The following is a 23103-nucleotide window of genomic DNA, read 5'->3' as shown; positions in this document are numbered from 1 at the left end:
ATTTAGTTTTTAGTGTGACAGTTTACTACGACATGAGATTACGCAGTAATTAAAATAGTGCTATAGAGAATATCTGCCCCTCTAAATGGAACGTACCACTTAGAATAATATAATCTGGACCCTCTGCATTAAACGCTTCCGTGGATGATGTACGATTTCAGACAGTTTGCGCTTGAAAGGGAGAATGTTCCGCTTCTTACTGATAGCTTTTGACGTTATTGTTCTTTATTATTATTGACATCGTATTTGATTAAAGTAGATTTATTCAGAGCACTTTTATATCGATAGAGTACGACTTTTAGTTTAACCAGTTTGTTTTTAAATTTTATTCAACGAAGCTACTGTTGTAGGACTAAACTGATCACTTTCATTTTACAAAGAGATTTTGCTCTGTTCATTTTACTCGATCTTGCTCAAAATTCAGTCAATGCATGCAGTTTCCAAACCTACTTTTACTGGAGGTTACATTTTGTCAGTGTTATAAAGATCTTTACCAAATAGAAAAAAAAAAAACAATTTGCGATATTTAGCAAAACGGAGCTAAACGCGCGTGACCGCATCGTGGTAGGGTAAGCACCGCAGTCGCCCGAGCCCTCGGGGCTGCCCCCACAGCGCTTAGCGACCATTTAGTAGGGGACCCCATGTCACACGCTAATTAGTTTAAAATAAAACTGCGCCTTTTTACGCCGATTATGTGCGTTTAAAGTAATGAAATCTTTCATTTATGATACCATTCCGAATATTTCACTTACATTTCAAATGAAATATTATGTATTTTTCTCATAATAAACGTCACTTTCTCAATATACAAATTCAAAAGTCAAATTATTGCTGTTATCAACTCCATAAGGGTGGTCTATTCAGCAATCAAAAGTGTTTTATTTCGCAATAAAAGTCTGCAAGCCTTAAGATTGCGAAATAACTAATAAAGAAGATTTATTCCTAAGGATTTCATTTGAGTATAAATGGCATGATTTATTACACTATACGCTACCTAAATAGAATGGGATGATGCGAATGAAAAACAAAACAAAATCTAGCGTGGATAGGTCCACATGTCGCCTGTAATCCCCGGTAATAGAGCGAATCGTTTGATTGCGCCGCGCCCGGCTAAGTGATTGACTTTTCAATCTGTGTAATCGGATTACGACACGCGGCGAGTGTCCCTCATTGGCTGCATTACCCTACTCGTCACTGTCACCCACTCTAGTCGTTAGTTAATTATCTGTACTGTATTACGTGACCCGTAACAATCATTTTTACACATCATCATCATAATATACATGTTCCCGTCGCACATACGAATGGGTTACTAAACGACAGCATTTCAAATAGCGTTACATATACTCGTACTGCGTATACAAAGTATTTTAAATAATAATCTTACCCAGCTTACAGAGGCAGAATTAAAAGTATTGAAAGACAAGAGAAAAAACACCCATCTCAAATAAAACAACTAATTACAATAATAAGTTACAATCATAAGAACTCACCTTGACTTGCGATTCGGTCATGCCGAGGGCATACGCCAGCTTGGCTCGCTCAGGGCCCGCCAAGTACTTGGTTTGCTCGAAGGTCTTCTCCAGCGCAAAGATCTGCTGTCCACTGAAAGTAGGCCGCGTGTGCTTCTTCTTGCCGTCCTTGTCCATACCGCTGGCCTGCGCTGCGCACGCGCTCAGCGCACCGTTGCTCACTGCAACAAAGAAAGCTATAGTGAGCCCTTGCCGGTTGGTATTATCCAGTCGTAAGGGTTCGTGTTCAGAGTTATTTCACCGTCAGCATCGTCTGTTTCTAATAGATTGTTGCAGTATCACTGCTCTATTTCCATATTTACTTGTGTAGGTTACTTAGATAAAAGAAAAATAAATTAAATATAATAAACAATAAATGCAACCGTATCTCAGTACGTAGTTAGGTATATTTAAAAGCATTACGTTCATCACTTTTCAGCACTTGTAACATTTCATAACCGCTGCCGGATCATCCATTGATGACGTCACACGCCACGCACACTCCGTGAAAAACGCGTATTCAATTTAATTGTATTTTATCGTGTGTACGGTCAACAAACTACACGAACCGCTAAGTAAATAGTATTCATCCCACATTTGTTTATTTACTTGTTTGCGTCAACTTATGCGTCATTTCGTACAATTTAATTTTGAGAGTTCGGTTGGCTTATTTCCATTTTGTTCGAATACTGTTTCGTCTGCATCAGATAAACCAAATTAGTACGACATAATAGTGAATTGTTGGCGCACGTATCGTCGGTGAGTAATTAACGGGTGATCGCAATCGCTCTATAATCCAATCCGAACTCGCATGTAATTTGGGTATGCTGTGTGCATACGTTAAGGTGAATTCACATCATCACAAGCGCCTGAAGCTAATTTCGAGAATCACCGTCAATTATCTATGATTAATGAGTTTATTAGCCGAAACCATTCCTCTATTAACCGCTCGGTTACTCTCGTGACCTGCAACGACTGCTGTAAGTGACATTATTGCTATTCGATTAGTCTCACCGTCAAAACATTTTAATGCGCGGTTAGAAATTGTAAGATTTGTCTATCAGATAAGGCTATTTCTCGAATCAAACGGCTGACGCTCCCTCTGTCAGCGTGTCGACATTTTTATCATTATTTTCATTTCATTTTTTTCGCCCCCTCTCCCACCCCATGACAACTCCCCCCATCTCGTGGGAGCTTTCTGTCGTCGACTGTACCGATGTCGCTTCATCAAAACATTTTATACGTCGCGAAAAATATCACAATGGAATTTGATGCGTTTTTTGTTTGCTCTAAAAGGTTTTTATTTAAGAACAACGCAACAAATCTAAATTTTATGAGGGTACTCAGGAAATAATGTTTAGGTAGGTATATATTTAGAAATTGCATATTTCATAACGCTAGCTCGTCAAAATACGAAAGTTAGGTACTATCTAAATTTTTTTCATAAATATTCATTGAAATTATTTATAATAATTCACTTACATGCTAGGTATTATTCTAATAGGCAATCGTATTAATAACGTCTGCGACTACGTAAAGCATAGGGTTAACGTTATTGTTTCATTAATATTAATACCTAAGTATAAGTTTATGCAGAGGTGCTTTATTTATTGCCAGTCGCACTCGTATTTGGTTGGTTACATAATGTATTGCTCTTGTACAAATAAGGAATAGTTACTACGCTTTTTGTTCATGTTGTGTCTTCATTTTATCAGATATCCATGCCACGGAAAATAACTGCAACCAAACAATTGAATTTTGCCGCTATCATGTTCTCAACTCAAACACAATGTCCGTGAAAGACATCGGTTTGTTCACTGACCGCTTCTCTATGTAACAAACTTCTGAAAACAACGGATGGTTCAACGAGAAACTCAACTTTACCGCCTGAAACTTACGGTCGTAATCTATTTGACTTGTACTGTGTTCAGGGCGACATATTCAGGTGAAATGTGAATTAAATTTGGACTCTATTGTCCGTAGATAAGGATTAAAGTAGTTTGGTGAGTGAAGTCATTTTGCAGCGGAGTGGACGGTCCGACTAACTTTTGGTTCGGCAGCGTTGCATTCATTTAGTAAACTGTCCAGCGTACACGGTGTTTGTGTTGCCGCGCGCGTGCGGCGCGTCGGGCGCGGGCGGCGCGGCTTATTGCGAACCACCTAATGTGAACAATGCTAGCATGTATTTATTAGAGCAATAAATATGTTTGTTCTGTTTCCCTGTGTTTGCTCATTGCATTATGTTTATAAATCGCAGTTCTTGCGCTAGTTGAATATAGTTACAGAAAATACCCAATGCTGTAAACATTAACAGCTGTGTAGGTAGTCGAAATTTGCAATAAGTAATCTATTGCGATAAGTTATAGTGTAGAACTTTATTTATTGGTAAACGTTTCGTGCAATAAACTAAGTATTATATTTTGGGGGTAACTGCAGACTGTCAACATATGGAGTCAGGAAGTATATAATGAATGCGGGTTCTATACGGTATGGCGAGGCAATACTCGCCAGCGCGGCCGCATGGCGCACGCGGCGCGGCGCGTCGTCCGCACGACTTTTTACCGCACCATATTGCATCGCCTCCGCCCAGCGCCCAGCTCAGCGAGCCGCGTCATGCATTATGCAACCAACTGTTTGTTAATATTGTCTCCCACCGCCCGCCTGCACCGTATTGCACATCGCCCAATATTAAACCAAACTTTGGTGAATTAAGTTTCACCGAATTTTGTTACAGTCAGCGAACGAGTTTCGTTCAATAAATAAACTGCGTCGCATTTTCTGTCTATGTGAAACCAGACGGTTGTCATCTTTTAAATTACAGCTTACCCTCGCAATCTCGATGGACTCTAAAAACATTGAAGGCACTAAAACACCAAATAACAATTATAACGTAACCCGAGCACAATTACCCAAATTGAACCCGGTAAATCTGTGCACTTATTTAGCGAGGCACTCGGTATGCGGGAGGCACAGCGGCTCGCAGACCGCACAACCCCTTCGCCCAGGGGATGTCCCCCTGCCCGCTCGCCCCGCGCCGCCCTGCTAACGTCCTCGTGTCTCAATTTGTAGGGGACTAACGAGGAGCGAACGGCGGGGGAGGCTTTAGACGTTAACGTGTGTACATATTCGAGGGTTTGTTTCTTCGATATGTAGTGGGGCGTACCTCTGTACCTGAGCACTCCGAAAAAATAGGGGCCATTCCGAATTACATGCATATCATTTCGCATTATATTATGTATTAGTATGATTTTTATGATTAGTATAGTTTCGAATTTTCTTTTGACTGTATATTCAATATGATTGTATATTTAAGACAGCAACATCACAACTATTCAAAGTTTTAGTAATCGATCAAAATGTATCAGACGTTATCTAACTTCTATAACGAAAATCATTTGTGTATATGTATGTACAACGTATCTACTTACAAGCAAAAGGCAGGTGAAACACACGTAACATATTCCACCCTCGAGATCAGCATCACGTGCTGGTACGTGGAACTAATTCATCCCGTTGTCGACAACAATACAAACACGCTCGTACCGCACAAAATCTGCGCTCTATCATGTACAAATAAATCCTACTCTCATTTACCCCCTCGCCCCGAACCCCCCTCCGAGGCTCCGAGGGCGCAGGGGCGGAACACCGCGATACTTCGCGATATTTACCGCGGTTTCTCAACGCTCTCCCGCTGACTTGTACAGGAGTAATTGTAAAGGGGTACATGTCCCATCGTTGAGTGTGAAAGTTACTCTGCTTCCTTGTGGAAATGTATAAACATGAAGCTGTTTTAATTGTTACGCTGCTTTTGGGAATTACTTGAGCGTAGTTTGAAATAATTGAGTTATTCCTTTATTGTCGGTGTCGTAGCGTTGTTGCCGCAAAGACTGTCTCCTTTGATAATTGAAAAGGGAAAACACAAACGCAACTTTGTTAACGTAAGTATTTTAAAAAGAAGGAGATAATAATATAAGTACCAACAGATCCTATAGAAAAATCCCCTCCATTTACTTCATTAGATATATCTATCAGCCGTGAAGCTTGAGTGCAGCATATGTCGACACACGAGTTTCAATCGGCGTCAACTGATTCAGCCACTTCAAGAGTCGTAATCCCGACGACGCAATAATCGTAACTCTATCCCTAGCGCTTGGTATTCATAACACGCAGTTCTGAAAGAAATCTAATAATCGTGGAGAGTACACGCGATATTAGAGTGCGGTACAAGCAATTGAGTGTAATAAAGCGATGGAGTATGGTCGCGTCGCGCGCCGGCTGTGGTGACACGCCACACACCTGCCGACGGCAGATAACGCGATGTGGCGTTACGACGCACACCGACGACTAACACGCTTTTCCATCCAGTCGCATTTTCCTAGTTTATAAGGGCGCCAACTCAACGTCTGAACACTCAACATTTCAGTGTCCACATTTTCATGCGTAATTATCTAATTATCATTGACCGAACCAAAAGGTGTTTGTTACCATCTTTTAATTGTTTTCTGAGTAACTTACGGTAAACTAATATTCGTTTTTATTAGCAATCCAGTGCATTTTTGCATAACATTGCAAAATGAAAGTACAAATTAAGGTTGAAACTGAATGAACGTGGCGGCGACAGAACCCTTCAGAAGCCAACGTTCAGTCCTAGATTTCATAATACTATATAATATATCTACTCATAGTAAGTATAGGGATTATAAGAAAATATTTAAAAGTAGCAGGTTAGGCTCAGCCGCTCGTGTGCGAATATCGAATGGTTCAATTGTCTCTAGTACTTACTCAAAATAAAAAATAACAGCCTCCGTGGTCTAGTGGTTAGAGCGTTAGGCTCACGATCTGGAGGTCCAGGTTCGATTCCCGATGGGGACATTGTCGAAATCACTTTGTGAGACTGTCCTTTGTTTGGTAAGGACTTTTCAGGCTTGAATCACCTGATTGTCCGAAAAAGTAAGATGATTCCGTGCTTCGGAGGGCACGTTAAGCCGTTGGTCCCGGCTATTAGCCGTAAAAAACACCTTCACCAACCCGCAGTGGAGCAGCGTGGTGGAGTATGCTCCATACCCCCTCCGGTTGATTGAGGGGAGGCCTGTGCCCAGCAGTGGGACGTATATAGGCAGTTTATGACTCAAAATACTTACCGTCTTACCAATAAAAAATAAACAAGCGGTGAACGTGCGTTTTAGGATTAAACCGCCAAATAACATTTAATCTAATTATTTGATAATTGGATTTAATTCTGCTTGGCTCTCAAATACGTATATACATATTCACTGCTTATTGGTAAGACGGTTAGGACAAATGTTTTAAAGAGTTGTTACTGTAAAATATCAGCTTTTATTATTAATCGTTTTGTTCTCCTTGCATTATTTATTATTAGCAAACTAACTCTCTGTAAGTACTATTGCAACGCATTTTTCAGCACCATATGTACCCGATAATAATACACATGTACTTGACATCCTAATAACTGTAATAATTTCGTACCCATACAAAAGTCTATCTGCCCTTTATCATTGGTTAAATAGGAGAGATAAGGCTCGAGTGGGGCTCAGGGCTCCAGTCGTAATTTTATTAAAATATTTATCGCCATTCCCTGCGCAATCCCACACCCCATTGTGCTGAAACATTCTAATTACTCAGTTAGATAACTAGCTAACTTTTCTACGGGATATAGAAGTTCCTTTTATTTTCCAGTTGCAAAATTTTTGCCTATAACGATGAATCATATCTACTTATTTATATTTAACAAGAAAATTTCGCAGAACGAACGAATAATGTAAAAAAGGTGAGTGCATAGTGCGCACGAGTCGTTAATCTGCACTATAAAACTGACAATAACTTTTAGCGCTAAGAAAACACGCAACACCGAAACAATACCGTACCGTACCACATTGACCGAGAAGTATAATAACCGTCACCTCATTTGGAAAAACAAAGATGGAGTCCGTGGTAGGGGGAGGGGGGCGCGAAAATGTGCGGTGCGCTACCCGCGACGGAATTATGTTATTCTTAATTTAATTTCATTAGGCCCGGGCGAGATTGTACTTCAGCTTTTATGTCGACCAAAGTATAATTGCTCGGGTACTGAAACAGGAACGAGTTAATTGTTACAAAATTGTATTTGAGATTTTTAAACCTTTTACGCTTTATATGTTGTGTTTTCATATTGAATATAGGAATTTATTTAGTTAGTTAGGTTTATATAAACTTAAAATAAAATCATTTTATAACTGATTAGCCCAGTAATTTACCGCCGTAGTTGACCGCCGAAAATTGGTGATTTTATATATTTAGGCCTGCCTTTTCCGAATTTCAACTTTTTTACCTTTGCCACCTTGTTGGTATATTTGCCGCTCGCGACGCCCGCCGCCATATTGGAAAAATGGCGCCCAAAAAAAGTTTATTTTACAATATTAAGTACAACTATTTCTTCTAACTCTAACACCTATTACGGGTCGAAGGGCACAGTCCTTCAAAGTTTGTCATGCATACGGCTATACGCAACCCATTCTCCGCGCTGTATCCCGAGATACGAAGTATTAAAGTTGAAATTCCGAAAGAGCAGATTAAAATATATACCTCTATATAATCACCAATTTCCAAAACTCCCAGATCGCTTTCCAGGCTTCAAGCTTAATAAAATCCAAATTACTGGGCTGTGATGAACAAATAAAAGGTTAACTAAAATATGCTGCAGGGTTGTAACGAATATCGACTTTCAGAGATAGAAACTCGCACAATATCGCATCATTTTCGCTACGGCGAAAGATTTCAGCGAAACATTTTGATCTTGTAATATTTATTGGGATTCGTGCAACCAGTAATTCTGTTCATCCAATGAATACTTTTATGTTGGAACATTTTGTTTCAAACGTGAAACCTAATCATGAACTTAAAGAACAAAATGTTTCGCTTCGCATTCGCTGCTGCATATTTTACACATTCGTTACAACCATACACAGAAGTGTGTTCAGAAGTTAAAGCCGATAGATCATATTGAAGGAATATGCTACAGTAGCGTAATGAAATTCATATGCGCTATTCGATAACTATAGCCGACCACAGCGCAATTCAAAACTGCATCCGAAAACTGAAATTTTAATTCCCGGCAACATATGGCATGCACAGTGAAGCGGGCGTGGGGGGGCAATCACACGGCCACGGGGAGGGACGGTAATTAAAAAAATGTGTCCCACTTCATTCGAGCGCGCCCAGTACGACCGCAACCTAACGCGCGCTCTGCCTCCGCCCTTAACTAATTAATAATTTCCGAACAAACTGTGCGTAATGTTCTCGAATGGGATGAAACGGTTTTGGGATTTTAATAATCATCTAGTGTTTTTGAACGTGCGTAATTAAACTGCCTGCAGGCCTTATGTTAATTTCGGTTTATGAGCTTTAGTTTCAGATAGTGCTGCACGGATTCGATACAAAACTTACGACGTAATGTTATCTAATAAAATGAAACACGTAAATTAAGAGTTCTGAGATTAATTTTGGCCTAATCCCGTTCTAGTAATATATCTGAGCCATATTACCGTTCATTACGCATTATTAGCTGATCTCTGTTATCGGAGCAATAAAGGGGATGGGTGGTACTCTGTCAATGTTAACAGTTACAGGTATTAGGTTATCGTAGTATCGGTTATCAGGTATCAGTTAATAAGCTCCGGTATCAAGGCGGATAACTCGCGTTATTAAAATGTTTAGTGAACCGTGAGCCGTCCGTTACAAGTATAACATATTTGATAATAATATGCAATTACCGTAGAATTGGGAAATTCTAGAAGATATGTATGGTACTTACTCAATATTATAATTAAAATCGGAACGTATTTTACAACGTTACGTCCAAACATAGTACAATTTTGATTAATACTATTAATATGAAGAGCAGTTTTTCCCTTTTTGCATTTTTTTGAAACGAGAATAAAGTAATTATTAAAGCCCGTTTTATGTCATTCAAATGGCAAATGCTTTGAAACATGCAATAACTTTGCTTAATTAACGCAATTTATATACATTAGATACGTACCTACACAACTATTGCAGTTAGAATGTCTCAATGTATTTAAACCAAAAAAAGTCTTATAAAAAAGTAACTTTTACATTAAGTACCTCCGTGATATTTTATGCTAGTTAATCGTGGATTATACTAAAATATTATTTTTTTTTTTTAGTTTGTAGAGATCTGTCCATATACACTTTTTATTCAGAATGTTAGGTACTTATTTTGTTCACTTGCTCTAAGTTTATTAAAACCCTAGGTAATACATAATATATGAAAATAATTAGTCTTCACTTGTAGTTCTGTTTAGGGTTGTAACGAATAAATTCGCAAAAATCTAATTTCGCTTTCGCAGATATCGGTGCGAATGTTCAGCGAAACATTGGATATTAAAAAAATAATTTTGATTGCATTGAATGGTGAGTATAAATATATAGAATACTTATTTAATCTATGGTAAGTAAATATAAAACCATTCAATCCATTCAATGTTGTCTTTACTTACTTGGTCATGCGTCGGTTCCGCTCGGACCAAGGATCTATCTTCTTTCTTCATTCCCTCCGCGAAGCTGATCAGGAATACCCTCTTCTAGAGGCCAGGAGGTCCGTTTGCCCTCAGCTATGGCGCTACAGCAACCTCAACTTGCAATCTTCTGCATCATTCAATCGTCATCATTCAACAAGAAAGAATCAATGTCATAAATTCTTTCGCATTCGCATCAGCAGAAAATTACACGCATTGTTATAGTATTCGTTACAACCCTAAAATGTTTTAGTTTAAAATGAAAAATAAACGCTAAAAAATATTTTTTTGTGTATTGCAAAATAACGTGTGTAATGATTGTATCACATACAATGTAGTTGTATGATATAAGTAGAACAAATTTTAAAGTCTAGATTCATTAATTTTCGTTTCTGCGGTAGATTACTTTGAAATATGGAACTCGGTTTTAGAAGTCCTCAAACATTATGTTAAGCTGTTTATATTTTAATAAACACCCACTAATTATTATCATAAGAAATTTAATCGCGAATTGATAACGATTTTAGATTTTGCTAATTTAATTTAATTTTCTGATATGATACAAAACTTGTCAAATCGTAATTCGAAATCTTGAGAGTTCGTTGTTACTTATTTCTTTGACAGATAAGTACTTGCTGTATTAAAAAACTTAATAAGAAGATGTTTTTAATTATTTAAATAACTTTTAGGTGATCACGTAACCTGCCTACGCTACTATGGTTTGGCGGTATCAGAAACTTACTCTTTATGTATTAAGAAACTCTCAAAACTATCCACGTTAATCAAAATACCTTACCTATACTTTTAAAAATGCAATTCTCAATAATACTTACTTACTTTATTTATCAATTGAACTTATTTATTACAAGCAGGAAAAGTATCAAATCGTTTTGAAAATGTAAAATATCTGTAGTACTATTTTCTTTACCAAAACCTTCAACAAACCGAGTGCTATATAGTCGCAGCAGTAGAAAACGGTTGTAGACAAGCCGCTAATGGTCGTAAGGTAGGGCAATAAGGGCTTGCCGACGGCGGCGCGCGCCACCGGAACCGGATGCGTCCGACGGGTGACGTCACACACTTTCTGAATTCGGATATCCGCGAAAATCTCGATAGTGTCTTACAAATTCAAAAGACTTTTTATTGACTAAAATTATTTCCAAGCTCCACCGCATACATGTTATGAACTTACACAATTCATCATTGTTTTTATTTAAGTATATAATATTTTATTTGATTTTTAAATGTTTAGAATAGACCATCATATATTTTATTTTAATGACCCGCATTTACCTAGGTATTTACAAGTAATTTAAAAATGCTTTAAAACTTCAAGAAAAACAACGATTTTTCTGCTTATATTTTTCCGATATCCGGTTTAATTGCTTTTAATTGACCAGTATCTAAACTTTGGATTTTGTTCGCAAAGCTCGGAATTTATTGAATGCAAATCAAAATAAAAGTACGAAAAATAAGTAAAGTGTAGGTACCTAGTGAACGCGTTGATGTCTTTCGTTCGGATGTTGTTTGAAAACGAATGGAATCAACAAAAAAATGAAAAAATAATGACTGTTTTATTGCAATAAAAGACGATCAGTTCCATAGATTTTTAACAATTTAAAAATGATTTTGTAAGAAAATAATAAGTTGAATGTTAAGATATAAGGTTGGAATTGGAACTCACTTGACTGTAGCCGGTCTCTCCAGGCGATGGGGTTAGATACTAGTCCTTGGAAGCCTGGCCAGTAGAGGGGCTTATGTTGCAGGTAATGTGCCATGCCTGCCGCCGCCGCTGCTAGCGAGAGCCGCGGCGCCAGCAGCCCCGCACCCACGGTGGAGCCCACCGCCGGCCGCGACAGGATGTGGTCGATGCCGTGCGGGTTCGGCGCCGGCGGAGGTGCCTCCGCCAACGAGCTCAGCGCTGCCAACGGAGCTCCAAACCCGTTCTCCAGAGCGCCCCTTGACAGTGGCGGGGACCCACGCAGATCCGACATGTTCATCTGCGCTACTCACTGCATTCAAATCCCCAACTTCTAGACTCAAATATTATCTTTCGAAGTCCTCGATCAGCCCGAACCAAAGAGTGGATGTCTTCGCTTCTTGTATCACCAACTCGTCCCTCTTCACACAGTCATTGCCACAGTTCTATTCAACACAGGGTGTTCAAATAAGATTCGATTCTCGAGTAGTTTGGTAATGGAACGCGAGTACCCGCTTACGCGACCCGACACCAAATGAAAAGCTTTCCGAACGAAGCTCGGCGCAAACAAAAAAAGTGAATAGAGAACGCCGCCCAGTCAATCTAAACCTTATATCGTTGACGCCGCCCCATAACGCAGCCGTCACTCCGGAATTATGTCTGTCTCCTTCTGTCCTTCATACATCAGATAGGGAGGGAAGACGTGTGGTGTTAACACGAGAGCGTAGATTTAACGAATCGCTATTTAATGGCGCTTCTTGTCTCTTTATAATTAAGTCGGGTGCAGTTTTTGCGGTCCCCCGCCCCTCCCTGCGCCCGCCGCCGCCTGCACTATCTCTAAAAACTATTGTGTTTCAAATAATAACTGCAAACTTGAATGGGACAGTTTATCTTGTGATGCGTTTAGAAAATAATAATGGCACCGGAATAGTGATGGGCAGGGAAAGAAAAAATTGGGTGGGAAAGAAAAAATATCGGGAAAATATGGGAAAATAAAATAAACACCCGAAAAATTCCCGAATCATGGGAAAATATTTTTTATTTAATTATTTTTAATCTTATTATTATTTGTATCTCGTTTCCATGTCTCGGGTCGGGTCTGTCATGGAGTCCCGGACTTTTGGAAGGCGTGCGTGGGGCCGAAGCCAACACGTAGAGGCCCCTTAAGACAATTTACTCTAAATGTGTTGTGACACCAACCGGCGATTATCCCTGTATGCACTATGGGAGTGCACCCAAAGACAATCCCTGGTTCGTGTAGGACTATTGCAGATTATGGGAACAAAAGGAACTGGGCTATTGGGTTGGGGGTTAGTGAACCGGGATACTGGGGCTATGGGGGACTATGGCGCCTGCTCGACCAATGTTAATAACAGAGATATATTGGGCAGGCGGTGACTCGTCACTCACTGGTTGGGCCACCTATCTAGCCGACGCGACTGGACGGCAAGGCAGCAACATGGTTGTGAGCATCTCTGGGTGTCAAGAGGTGTACCTACACCGCTTTCTGCGAGGCGGTTTACCCGCCTTATCAACTCGCGACTTATGCATCTTTCACTTCCACCCTGCGAGCGTATAGCTCTAACGCCCCACTCTGGCTGGCCAATGAAGGCAAGCCAGAGGTGAGAGTCCTGCGGCCCCCGCTAAGGTCCACTCCGGCCAGCCAGTACTGTCACCATCTTTGTTGCTCTTCTTTGGACTCTCTCTAGTAGTGCAATGTCCTTCCTATAGTAAAGTCTCCATATTTGAAACCCATGTTCTAACAGCCATCTGACGTAAGTAAGTTTTGTAAAGCCTAAGAAACAATTCCGTATCTATATGATAAAAAGCTTTTCTAATTATGTATAAGAGGGAGTTATCCTTCTTAGTGATTCCAATAATGTGTTCGTCCCACTTTAGATTATGTGTTATCGTTATGCCAAGGTCATTTTGTTTTTTAACACACTCGAGAGGTTTTGAGTCAATGGTGTAACTCAACGTGGGGTGGTTACTGCCAACATGCAACACAGTGCATTTGTCTACGTTTAATGTGATTAGCCAATCTCGGGTCCAAGCAATTACTCTATCAAGATCATCTTGGATTATATTATGGCTAATAAGTGGATTCCCCGTTATTTTCGTATCATCTGCAAAGAGTGATATATCAGACATGATACCATGTTTAAGATCTGTAAGGTAGATACTGAATAAAATAGGTCCTAACATCGATCCCTGCGGCACACAGCTGAGGACTTTTCTGGGAACAGAGTATGATTCTCCGATGCGCACAGAGAATATGCGATTTGACAGGAAGTCTAATCCACTTCACGACATTGCCTCTGATTCCAAAGGGCTCTAATTTAGCAATCAATCGTGTGACAGGAACTCGATCAAAAGCTTGTTCATAGTCCAAGTAAATAATATCTGTAGGTATTCGTGCCTCCCAATTTCTTGCACAAAACCATGTTGCTCCTCGATGATGACATTCTCTCGTGCCAAAAGCATCCTATATATCCTATAATATGTAGATATCTTTGCATGGAATTATTAAAATTGAACATTCCATTCAAAATATATTACAAAGGAGATCGTCGGCTTTCCATACTTTGGCCGGCCCAAATTTGAAAGTGCCGGTCAGAGAAAAAAAATGTGTCAAACTTTTCGAGTAGATTGTTCTGAACATTTTTTACTATGACACCAGACGTGTATGACCATTAGTTTGGCTTTAATTGGATTTTAAAAATCTCGATTTTTCATACATTTTGTAAAAAATAATATTATGTCCGTTGGGAAAAAGAGGTATACAGGCGTATTACAAAGGACCGTTAAAACATTTATTAGTATAGCGCCAAACTTCTATGACCATTATTTTGACTTTTATTGGAATTTACGTTTTAGTTCAAATGTGAAAAATGCCGACCAGCAAAAATATCATGTTGAGAGTATCGAGTAGATGCCTGTTAACATTTTTTTCTATAGCGCCAAACTTGTATGACCATTAGTTTGGCTTTTAGTGTATTTTAAAAATCTTCATTTCTTATTTATTTTGTATGAAAATAAAGTGCTTTGGGTAAAAAATGCGGTACGGCGGATTAAAAAGGGCCTTTAGAACATTTAATAATCTGGCGCAAAACATTTTTGACCGTTATCTTGACTTTTTATTCGTCTCTCTTTCCGTTTTGGTTCAAATGGGAAAATGTCAGCCAGCGAAACAAAATAAGTCAAATCTTTTGGTAAACGACTTGAAACGTATTTTTACTATACTACCAAATGTCGACTTTGGCTTTTATTGGACTTTTTAAAAAAACTTTTTTCTATACATTTTAACAATGACAACAAGCAGAGCTTTCCCAATGACTAGTTATTAGTCAGATAAATACTTTGTGTTTTTGTTTTGAGTGTTGTTAGGTGAACTTCTATATTAATACTATCTGATTTTAGATATGACGTTGGCTGTAGTTTTTGCATTCGACTCAACGTTACGGCCTAAGTTTAGGTTGAATTATGGTATTGATTCACCTTGACCGTAAATGGTTACCACCCTCCAAAGATAAGCTTGCCATCTAGTGACGAAACTCGTATTTTGGCATGACGTCTGAAGTATCTGTTAGGGAAAACAGGAGTCGGGTAGTTGTACTTTGCAAGTATGCCTATCACAATGTCCTGGTGCTACTCGGCCGATAACATAGTACCTCTATCACCCCACTGTTTATTCCTTGTTTACACTTTTCTTTAAAAAAAAGTAGCTTCTTAAGCGTGTATCACCATCAGGTAATGTAGTGGTCAAACGCAAACCTATTTTTCAAAAGACGACCACCATATTACGCCTTTAGCAAGATAGTTCCATTATCACTAGATAAAACTTTTTTTTTATTTTTGAAAAATCGAATTAAGTTCAAAATATTGGTCATAGTCGTTTAATGCCATAGTAATAAACATTCTGACGATCCTTTAAATAACGCGCCTGTTATATTTTATTTTGAATTATACAAAATGAAACAAAATTCAAGTTTTTTTTTAAATCCAACAAAAGCCAAACTAATTAATGGTCATACATGTTTTTGTCATAGTGAATAATGTTTACAGGTATCTTCTCGATAGCTTTGACATGTATTTTTTGGTGACCGGCACTTTTCACACAGAAACTATAACGTAAAGTCCAAAAAAAGTCAAAATAATGGTCATAGACGTTTGGTGCCCTAATAATAAATGGTCAAATGGATAAGTTCTAACGGGATATACAAATATTGTTCCATGGCCGGCACTTCACATTTTCACCAAAAATGTATGAAAATTCAGTTTTTTTTTAATTCGAATAAAACCGAAAATATTGACCCTACAGCTTTGGTGCCATAGTAATAAATGCTCAGACGGATAAGTTCTAAGGGTAATACCATTATTGTTACTTGGCCGGCACTTTACATTTTCACCATAAATGTATGAAAAATACAGTTTTTTAAAATCGAATAAAACCGAAAATATTGACCCTACAGCTTTGGTGCCATAGTAATAAATGCTCATACGGATAAGATCTAACGGAATATAGCAATATTATTTTTTGGCCGGCACTTTGACTTCTGGGCCGAAATCCGATGATCTCCTTTTAGTTTTTTAAGAGTTCATACGACACTACGACAGAAAATAAATTGGGCATAAGTAGGCATACATTATATTTAAATGGTCTTTGTTGGAAATCCTTACTTTTAATACAAATATATGCGATAAAAAATATTTTCCCTTGAAATGGGAATTTTTCGGGTTTTTTCCCTCAGAATTGGGAAAATTCCCAAAACGCGGGAATTTTCCGGGTAAGAACCCAACACTACACCGGAAGGATCTCGGAGTCATTTGTCGTTAAATAATTTATGTGACAAATATTTTATTAATTGACAGTGTTGTGTGGTGAATGGCACTCGATTTGGGATGGAAATAAAACACCCATAGAATTAACTGAGCTCAGTCAGTAACATCTGCTTGCTTAGGGTCGTCAAGAAAACTGGATTTATACACAAGATCCCTATTATAATAATTAAAACCTAATTGTTGGAATGTCGTTCATCGTTTATTTAGTTGGTGTACCTAATCAAATTATATATATATATATATATATATTGCAAACTAAACATATTATGGCAAATACATAAGTATGTATTTGTTTCAAAAGTACTATCCAGACTAGACCTACTTCTGTAAATACAACAAACAACATGCCACAGTTTGATAATTCCCAAGCTCAATTAAAAACCTTGACCATATCCGGCTTCGCTTAAAAAAAATTATACCCCTTTATATAAGTTACACCACAATATTCGATTTTAGAGTCCATATTTAAGACCCTTTTAATCCATAATGTTGGGCATTAACTAAAATTAAAAACCTCTTCCCCAACAAAATATGGCAGCACAATAAACAGATTTAACAAAAGACTTTTTTAAATTCAATAAATTAATTTATAAATACGGCTAATAAAGGAGCATCCTGTTTAAGGGGTGCCGTTCAGACTTAATATACCTAGTAGCATTTACCATTTTACCACTCTGAAAAAATGACACTTTGCATTTGCATCCCTTTTAGCCTTTTACTGTAAAATCCTGATATTCAGCCCAGATTGGCGGTGATAGACAGTACTATTTGGTTGGAGATGAAATTAATTGGCAACAATAAGGTACCCTTGATTCGAGTACAATGGGAAACCGCTCCGTTCCGTCCGCCGGATGCACCACAATACCATACACTGCGCTTATACACCCCGGACAATCACTGGGTTGCAGCCACACTGACAGCGAATTGAACGAAATTCTACGAAGTTTGTATATTTCGTAACATATAATATACACTTCAGCCTACCCCTTCGGGAGTACAGGCGTGATGATATTTAATGTTGTTGTTTATTATATTACCATGATCTGTGTTTCAGGGAAAAGAGGTTACGCTAAAGACAAATATGAGTCAATACTGAACTATAAGACAGAAGTCACACGGCCCTTGTCGCTTCGGTGAGTTGTTACCTACAACACTAATTTCATTCAACTTAGATACTTACTATGATTTATTGTAGAATAACAGATCCTAAGAATATGGCAACGAATTTGTACATAAAAAAAAGGATCAAACAGAACCCCCTTAAAGAAAAAAGAAAGTCAGTAATGATAACATTACCAAGACTGAAAAGGTGTTTAGAGATAATCAAGAGTGGAAAGGATTACACGCGAACCAAGTTTAAATTTCGAACTAGCGAGGTTATTCTTCAATAAAAATACCTACTAAGGACATGTGAAACTTTTAGGTACGATTAAATTTAAAGGCCATGATATTAATTAAGTAAGACATTTTTTATAACTTACGAAAAATGGAAAAATAAAAAACGTAGGTACGTATTCTCTACGTGAGGGACTTTTTGGCGGGCACGGGAACGGGACAGTTGCTTATTTCATTTAATAATCTAAATAATTAATACGAAGTGGTATTTTGTGGTTAATGATCGCATTAAGTTAGTTGGAAAACATTCGTGATAGTGTTATTATATCGGAATATTCAATAAACAAAGTGTACTATCTATTTTCGCTTCGTGCCAACAAGCCGCTTTATAACTCGAAAGTTTATGCGGACTTTTGAGATAATTCGTTTGGGGTTCGGAGTAGCTATCTGCTGCGATGGTGGGGGCTTAGGTTTCATCATTCATCGTCATCACCTTTCACCATTTCATTAATCATCATCAAGAAAAATCACATAAGACATGGCTGTTTGGGCATGGTTCCTTTTACCGTGCCCTTTGGGAAAGATAAAAAAATAATCTCTATGTGACTCGCTGTCGGTGGGCTGTACCCACTACGATCCCTACAATGTTGTCCCGACTGCCCATTCATCCGACGTCAATTAGGCCAACACCTTTGCTTTGTCGGGATTTTATCATCCCTTTAATATGCCTTTATATGACGACACTCAGCTGCAAACAAATTTCGACTCTACTACACAAAAATAACACGTCATTTGTAACCTATTTTAAGTCACCGAGGATTATAGAACTAGGTAATTGATTTATGAAACCGTTACAAATCGATTTAAAGCGGAAGAGGTTAATTGTTTGATTAAATACAATTTTTAAGTTCACAAATTGATGTCAATTAAATACATAAGTACATATGTTAAGGACTGTCAAGAATTTTAAGAAAAAGACGTGGTCACACATGTACATTAAGTATACCTTCCTAAGTAAAAAAATATCACACGTATTCAGGAAAATGCTAAGTTTAAATAGCAATAAAAAATAAAGCTCTAGATATGAAGAATCGACTCCGGTAATCTACGAATTGAGTGAGACAAGGATCCTGAGTGAACGAGATGCAAAACAGAAGACCTCGTATGATTGGTGAACGTGCGAGCTTAGCCCCGCCCATTGTCGTGAAGCTTTCCACGTGTTTTTGTTGCGTTCAGACTATTTTCAGCTGTAGTCGTGAACGGACGTGCGGCGCTGTATGATGAACTTTCAGCTGATTACGTTTCCAACTAATTTTCAAGGAAAATCTTTCAGGATTGATCAAAAAGTTTGTAAATCGATACTGACATGAAATATACTTTTTTTCAGTACTCTCATTATCATAATGATAAAATAAAGTATATATTTTAGACTTTCATACCTATGCAATCTCGTCAACCTACCACTAATACTTAGTTCCCACATTTCTGTATGTCCTTAATTCATTTAAAATACTTATTACATACTTATTTTAATTATTTTTGCAATGAAAATTCTTATTATGATTTTTTATTTAATAATGTAATAATAATATGTAATTTAACCTACTTATTTCATGGCTGATTAATGATTGGTACTATTACATACTTACTTGATACTGCGTAGGTGTTAAAGCTATTTTATAATATTTATTTTTTAAATCCATACAGATATTGAACCTACAAGCAGTTAATTTTTAATCTCCAGAAATGAACAGTAAATCAATGGAATCGCCTCATAATATCACTAAACAAACTAAAATTAAATCACCAAGTGCCCCTCAAAACTGAATAAGTCGCCTTTACAGGGGTTCCGTAATTCGATTATTTAGGGTTCCCCTCGCCCCCGAGCGTGCGTTTGTATTAAAAGTTAAGTAATGTGTTATTCGGCATATCTATTATTATTAAATAGAATTATTTCGCTCGATTTACTTTGAGTTTTGCAAACATCAGCTAAATGAAAGTGTTAACTTTGTTAGTATCGTCTCGCGACTATTTCGTTATAGAATAATGTGTTAATGTAATTTAGTCACCATTTTGTTAATTTTTGTTATTAATCTTGATATACGTAGCCAGACGTACATGAATAACCTTGTTAATTTAATGTAACCTAAAAGATTTTTATGGAAATGTACCTGCTTATTCTTTGATTTCGATTGATTTTTACTTTGAATTAGTATTTAATGACAATTCAGTTATAAAGACAATGGTGATAAAAAAATTGACTTTTTTTCAACCTACATATTGCTCCGTACCCAAAAATATAGGTAGTCCCTTGCATTCCTTGCGCAGCCCGCCTCTTTCAAAGTGTATGAGTACGTATAATTGGAAAAGTAACCGCAGTGAAATAAATATGAAACGATAGTCTTATTACAGGTGGGTGTATACTCGAGTCGTTTCCTCCAGCACAACAATAAACATGGGACGCAGGTGCGGCGGTATTGGAAAACTTGCAGAATTAACGAACGCTACGGCATCGAGGTGCGGACACTCGCGGTAGGCATGCCAGTATCTAATGTCGATGTTTTGCATCTGCAATACAAACATAAAGAGCCATTCATTCCTCCATTGGGCATTGGTCTTCCCTCTGTCAACTGTAGTGGGTACCGAGCATACCTGCATAGAAACAAATCTATATTATAAAGCCGAAAGGTCGCTGGCTCACTCACTCATCACGAGATCTTAGAAAAGACATGTGCTACGAGGTTCAAATTTTCGGCCGGTACGCACTAAGACTTTGCGAAATTCTACAAAAGGGGTAGCAATTTTTTTACGAAACTTCTATACTTAGTTTTAATAGTAGGGTTTCACGCGAACGAAGACTACGAATTATGTACATGACATGACGGTCCCGTTATAATAATAATAATATAATAATTCAAATTCTTTATTCAGGCAACTAGGCCCATACAATTCATTACATTAAATAAATTATAATTAAATAAATAAATTGCATATTTAATTCCCTATACTTACTCTATGTTAGTTATTTAAATGGGTCATATATACATTTCGGCGAGTGGGCCATACATGCGTGGATAACGTAGGGGCAGTCGAACCGGCTCGCGATCATGCTCAAGATGGAGTTAGGAGCTGGCCCGGAGCCGGCGTACCAAAGACGTGCCGCGCTTGCGCATAATAGTGTAGAAGCCATCTACTCGAGCTTCCGCAAACATCCCTGACGCGCTACAGAACCGGGGCAGCCCCATCAACACCCTGAAAGCATTGTTATATTGTACACGTAGCGTAGACCACTGTTTCTGAGTATAACTTACCCACAGGCTGCATGTGTAGAACGAAGTGCAATAAGCACGGAACGTTATACTTATTAGCTACAAGCTCATCATCTATCGTCATATCCACTTTATGACTCTGTACCAGAAGTGGAGGCGAGTTGTCTTCTGATTGTCTGTAGGTCTTCCTACCCCATTAACACACATACAAAGATAGACAACTAGTTAGTCGATACTGTCCAAAATAACTTTTTAAGAAATTAAGAGCCATCAAAAGAGGCTCAATGTCTTCAGACAACTTGTGCTAAGAATTTTGGTAGAAAATACAACAGGCTGCAGCGCCGCCTCGCTTTCCAACATTGAATGGAATCTTGAAAATGCGCTTAGTAACCTGTCCTGCCCACTGCCACTTCAGATTTGCAATTCTCCGAGCTATGTCGGTGACTTTAGTTCTCCTGCGGATCTCCTCATTTCTGATTCCGATTCTGATTGATGAAATACCGAGCATAGCTCTCTTCATTGCCCGCTGAGCGACACCGAGCCTCCTCACAACACATAGGTAAGTACCTAATATTTAAAGTTACTCTTACTACGCATAAGTCGGTACTTAATAATATAAAATAACTCATATGAAAGTTGCAGGCGAATTCAATTTGCACCTATAGTAAGTACATAAAATAGAGAATCCGTCGAACTGAAACCATATCGATATATTACCACTCCATCTCTAAATGGAAACAGTGAGTGCAATATCTAAACGTTCATTTTATATCAGACGAGTGATTGCGTCGAGCCACCGTGCCACCGAGCTCTTTATTATCGCTTATCGACCACCGGAATTAAAAACAATAAATTTGTCCAACCCCAAACCAATAAAGCTCTCAAGTTTGCGATTAAAAAAGTTCACAAATATTTATTATTTATTTGAAATATTTGTTGTAAATAAGGTAGTCGAAAATGTTATTGTTCCGCACCCTAAACTGTGAAAGGTATATTTTGTTATTTTTAGAGCTATGGTTTCCGTTGTAGAGCTGTTACAAATTCCCCTGGTTTGACAGTCATATGACACTCACCTAATATGTAATATTATTGGTTATTGACTATAACGCTCTATTTACTTACTTATTACAAATTTCTTGTAAATAACGCTTATTACTTATCCACAATGGAACAGCGTGGTTGATCACGTTCCACTGTTCCCTTTTGATCGATGAGATATAATATACTCCTACCCTGTCGTGGGCGAAATTATTGTACCCACTGTTGGAACTAACAATGGTCATTTTGTTACTATTTGACTTAATAGTACCACGTCGCCGTCGTCACCGTCAGTCGTTACTTTTACAAGCAAACGTTCGCTAATCACCCAATATTTAGCGCGGCCAACCGCCGCCGGTAATCCGCCCAACTACGCTCATTAACCGAACAAATTACAAAGACGCAGTTCACGAGTTATTCGCACATAAACAACCGGCCACTGACCACGGTCGGGTAAACTCGGAACATTAAGTGGACGTAACGAGTGTTGGGTCCAGTTGTAATTCCAGTTTGTGTCTTGTTCAAAATAATTTACACTACGCTGTATTTGTAAGAGTAAGAGGCATATACATAATAACAGTTTGATAGTATGGCGCATTATGTAAAACTACTTTGTTGAAGCGATCGTTTGAGTTGTATTTGGATGAACAGCGTTATAACAAATGATATAACAGGGTTTTAATATTCCAGATAGGATACCTATTTAATTGAATTCAGTTACTCACAATACTTTGCAACTTGTTATGGCTGAGGAGACACCTTTGTATGACGAGACACCAAAAAGTAATAGGAAAGCATAGCGCACATTAGGCAGAATCACCGCTACCTAAACCTCTATTAACCGCCACTTAGTGAGCTCAGGAAATTTAATTTCC

At 38.1% G+C, this 23103-nt stretch overlaps 1 protein-coding gene across 1 annotated transcript in view; it reads right to left on the bottom strand.

Annotated features, from left to right (window-relative positions):
* The window catches only part of LOC126380482 (homeobox protein Nkx-6.2), a 34537-nt gene extending 22284 nt beyond the window's left edge, over nt 1–12253 (bottom strand). Inside the window, exons 1-2 of the mRNA XM_050029925.1 lie at nt 11730–12253; nt 1494–1693 (exon numbers count right to left, since the gene is read on the bottom strand). Of these exons, the coding sequence (XP_049885882.1) occupies nt 1494–1693; nt 11730–12045 (516 nt within the window). The 5' untranslated portion in view covers nt 12046–12253. The remainder of the gene's footprint in view (nt 1–1493; nt 1694–11729) is intronic.
* Nucleotides 12254–23103: the final 10850 nt, after the last annotated feature.

Source organism: Pectinophora gossypiella, chromosome Z (genome assembly GCF_024362695.1).
Source record: "Pectinophora gossypiella chromosome Z, ilPecGoss1.1, whole genome shotgun sequence".
NCBI lineage: Eukaryota > Metazoa > Arthropoda > Insecta > Lepidoptera > Gelechiidae > Pectinophora > Pectinophora gossypiella.
This window is presented reverse-complemented; position numbering and strand designations above follow the sequence as displayed.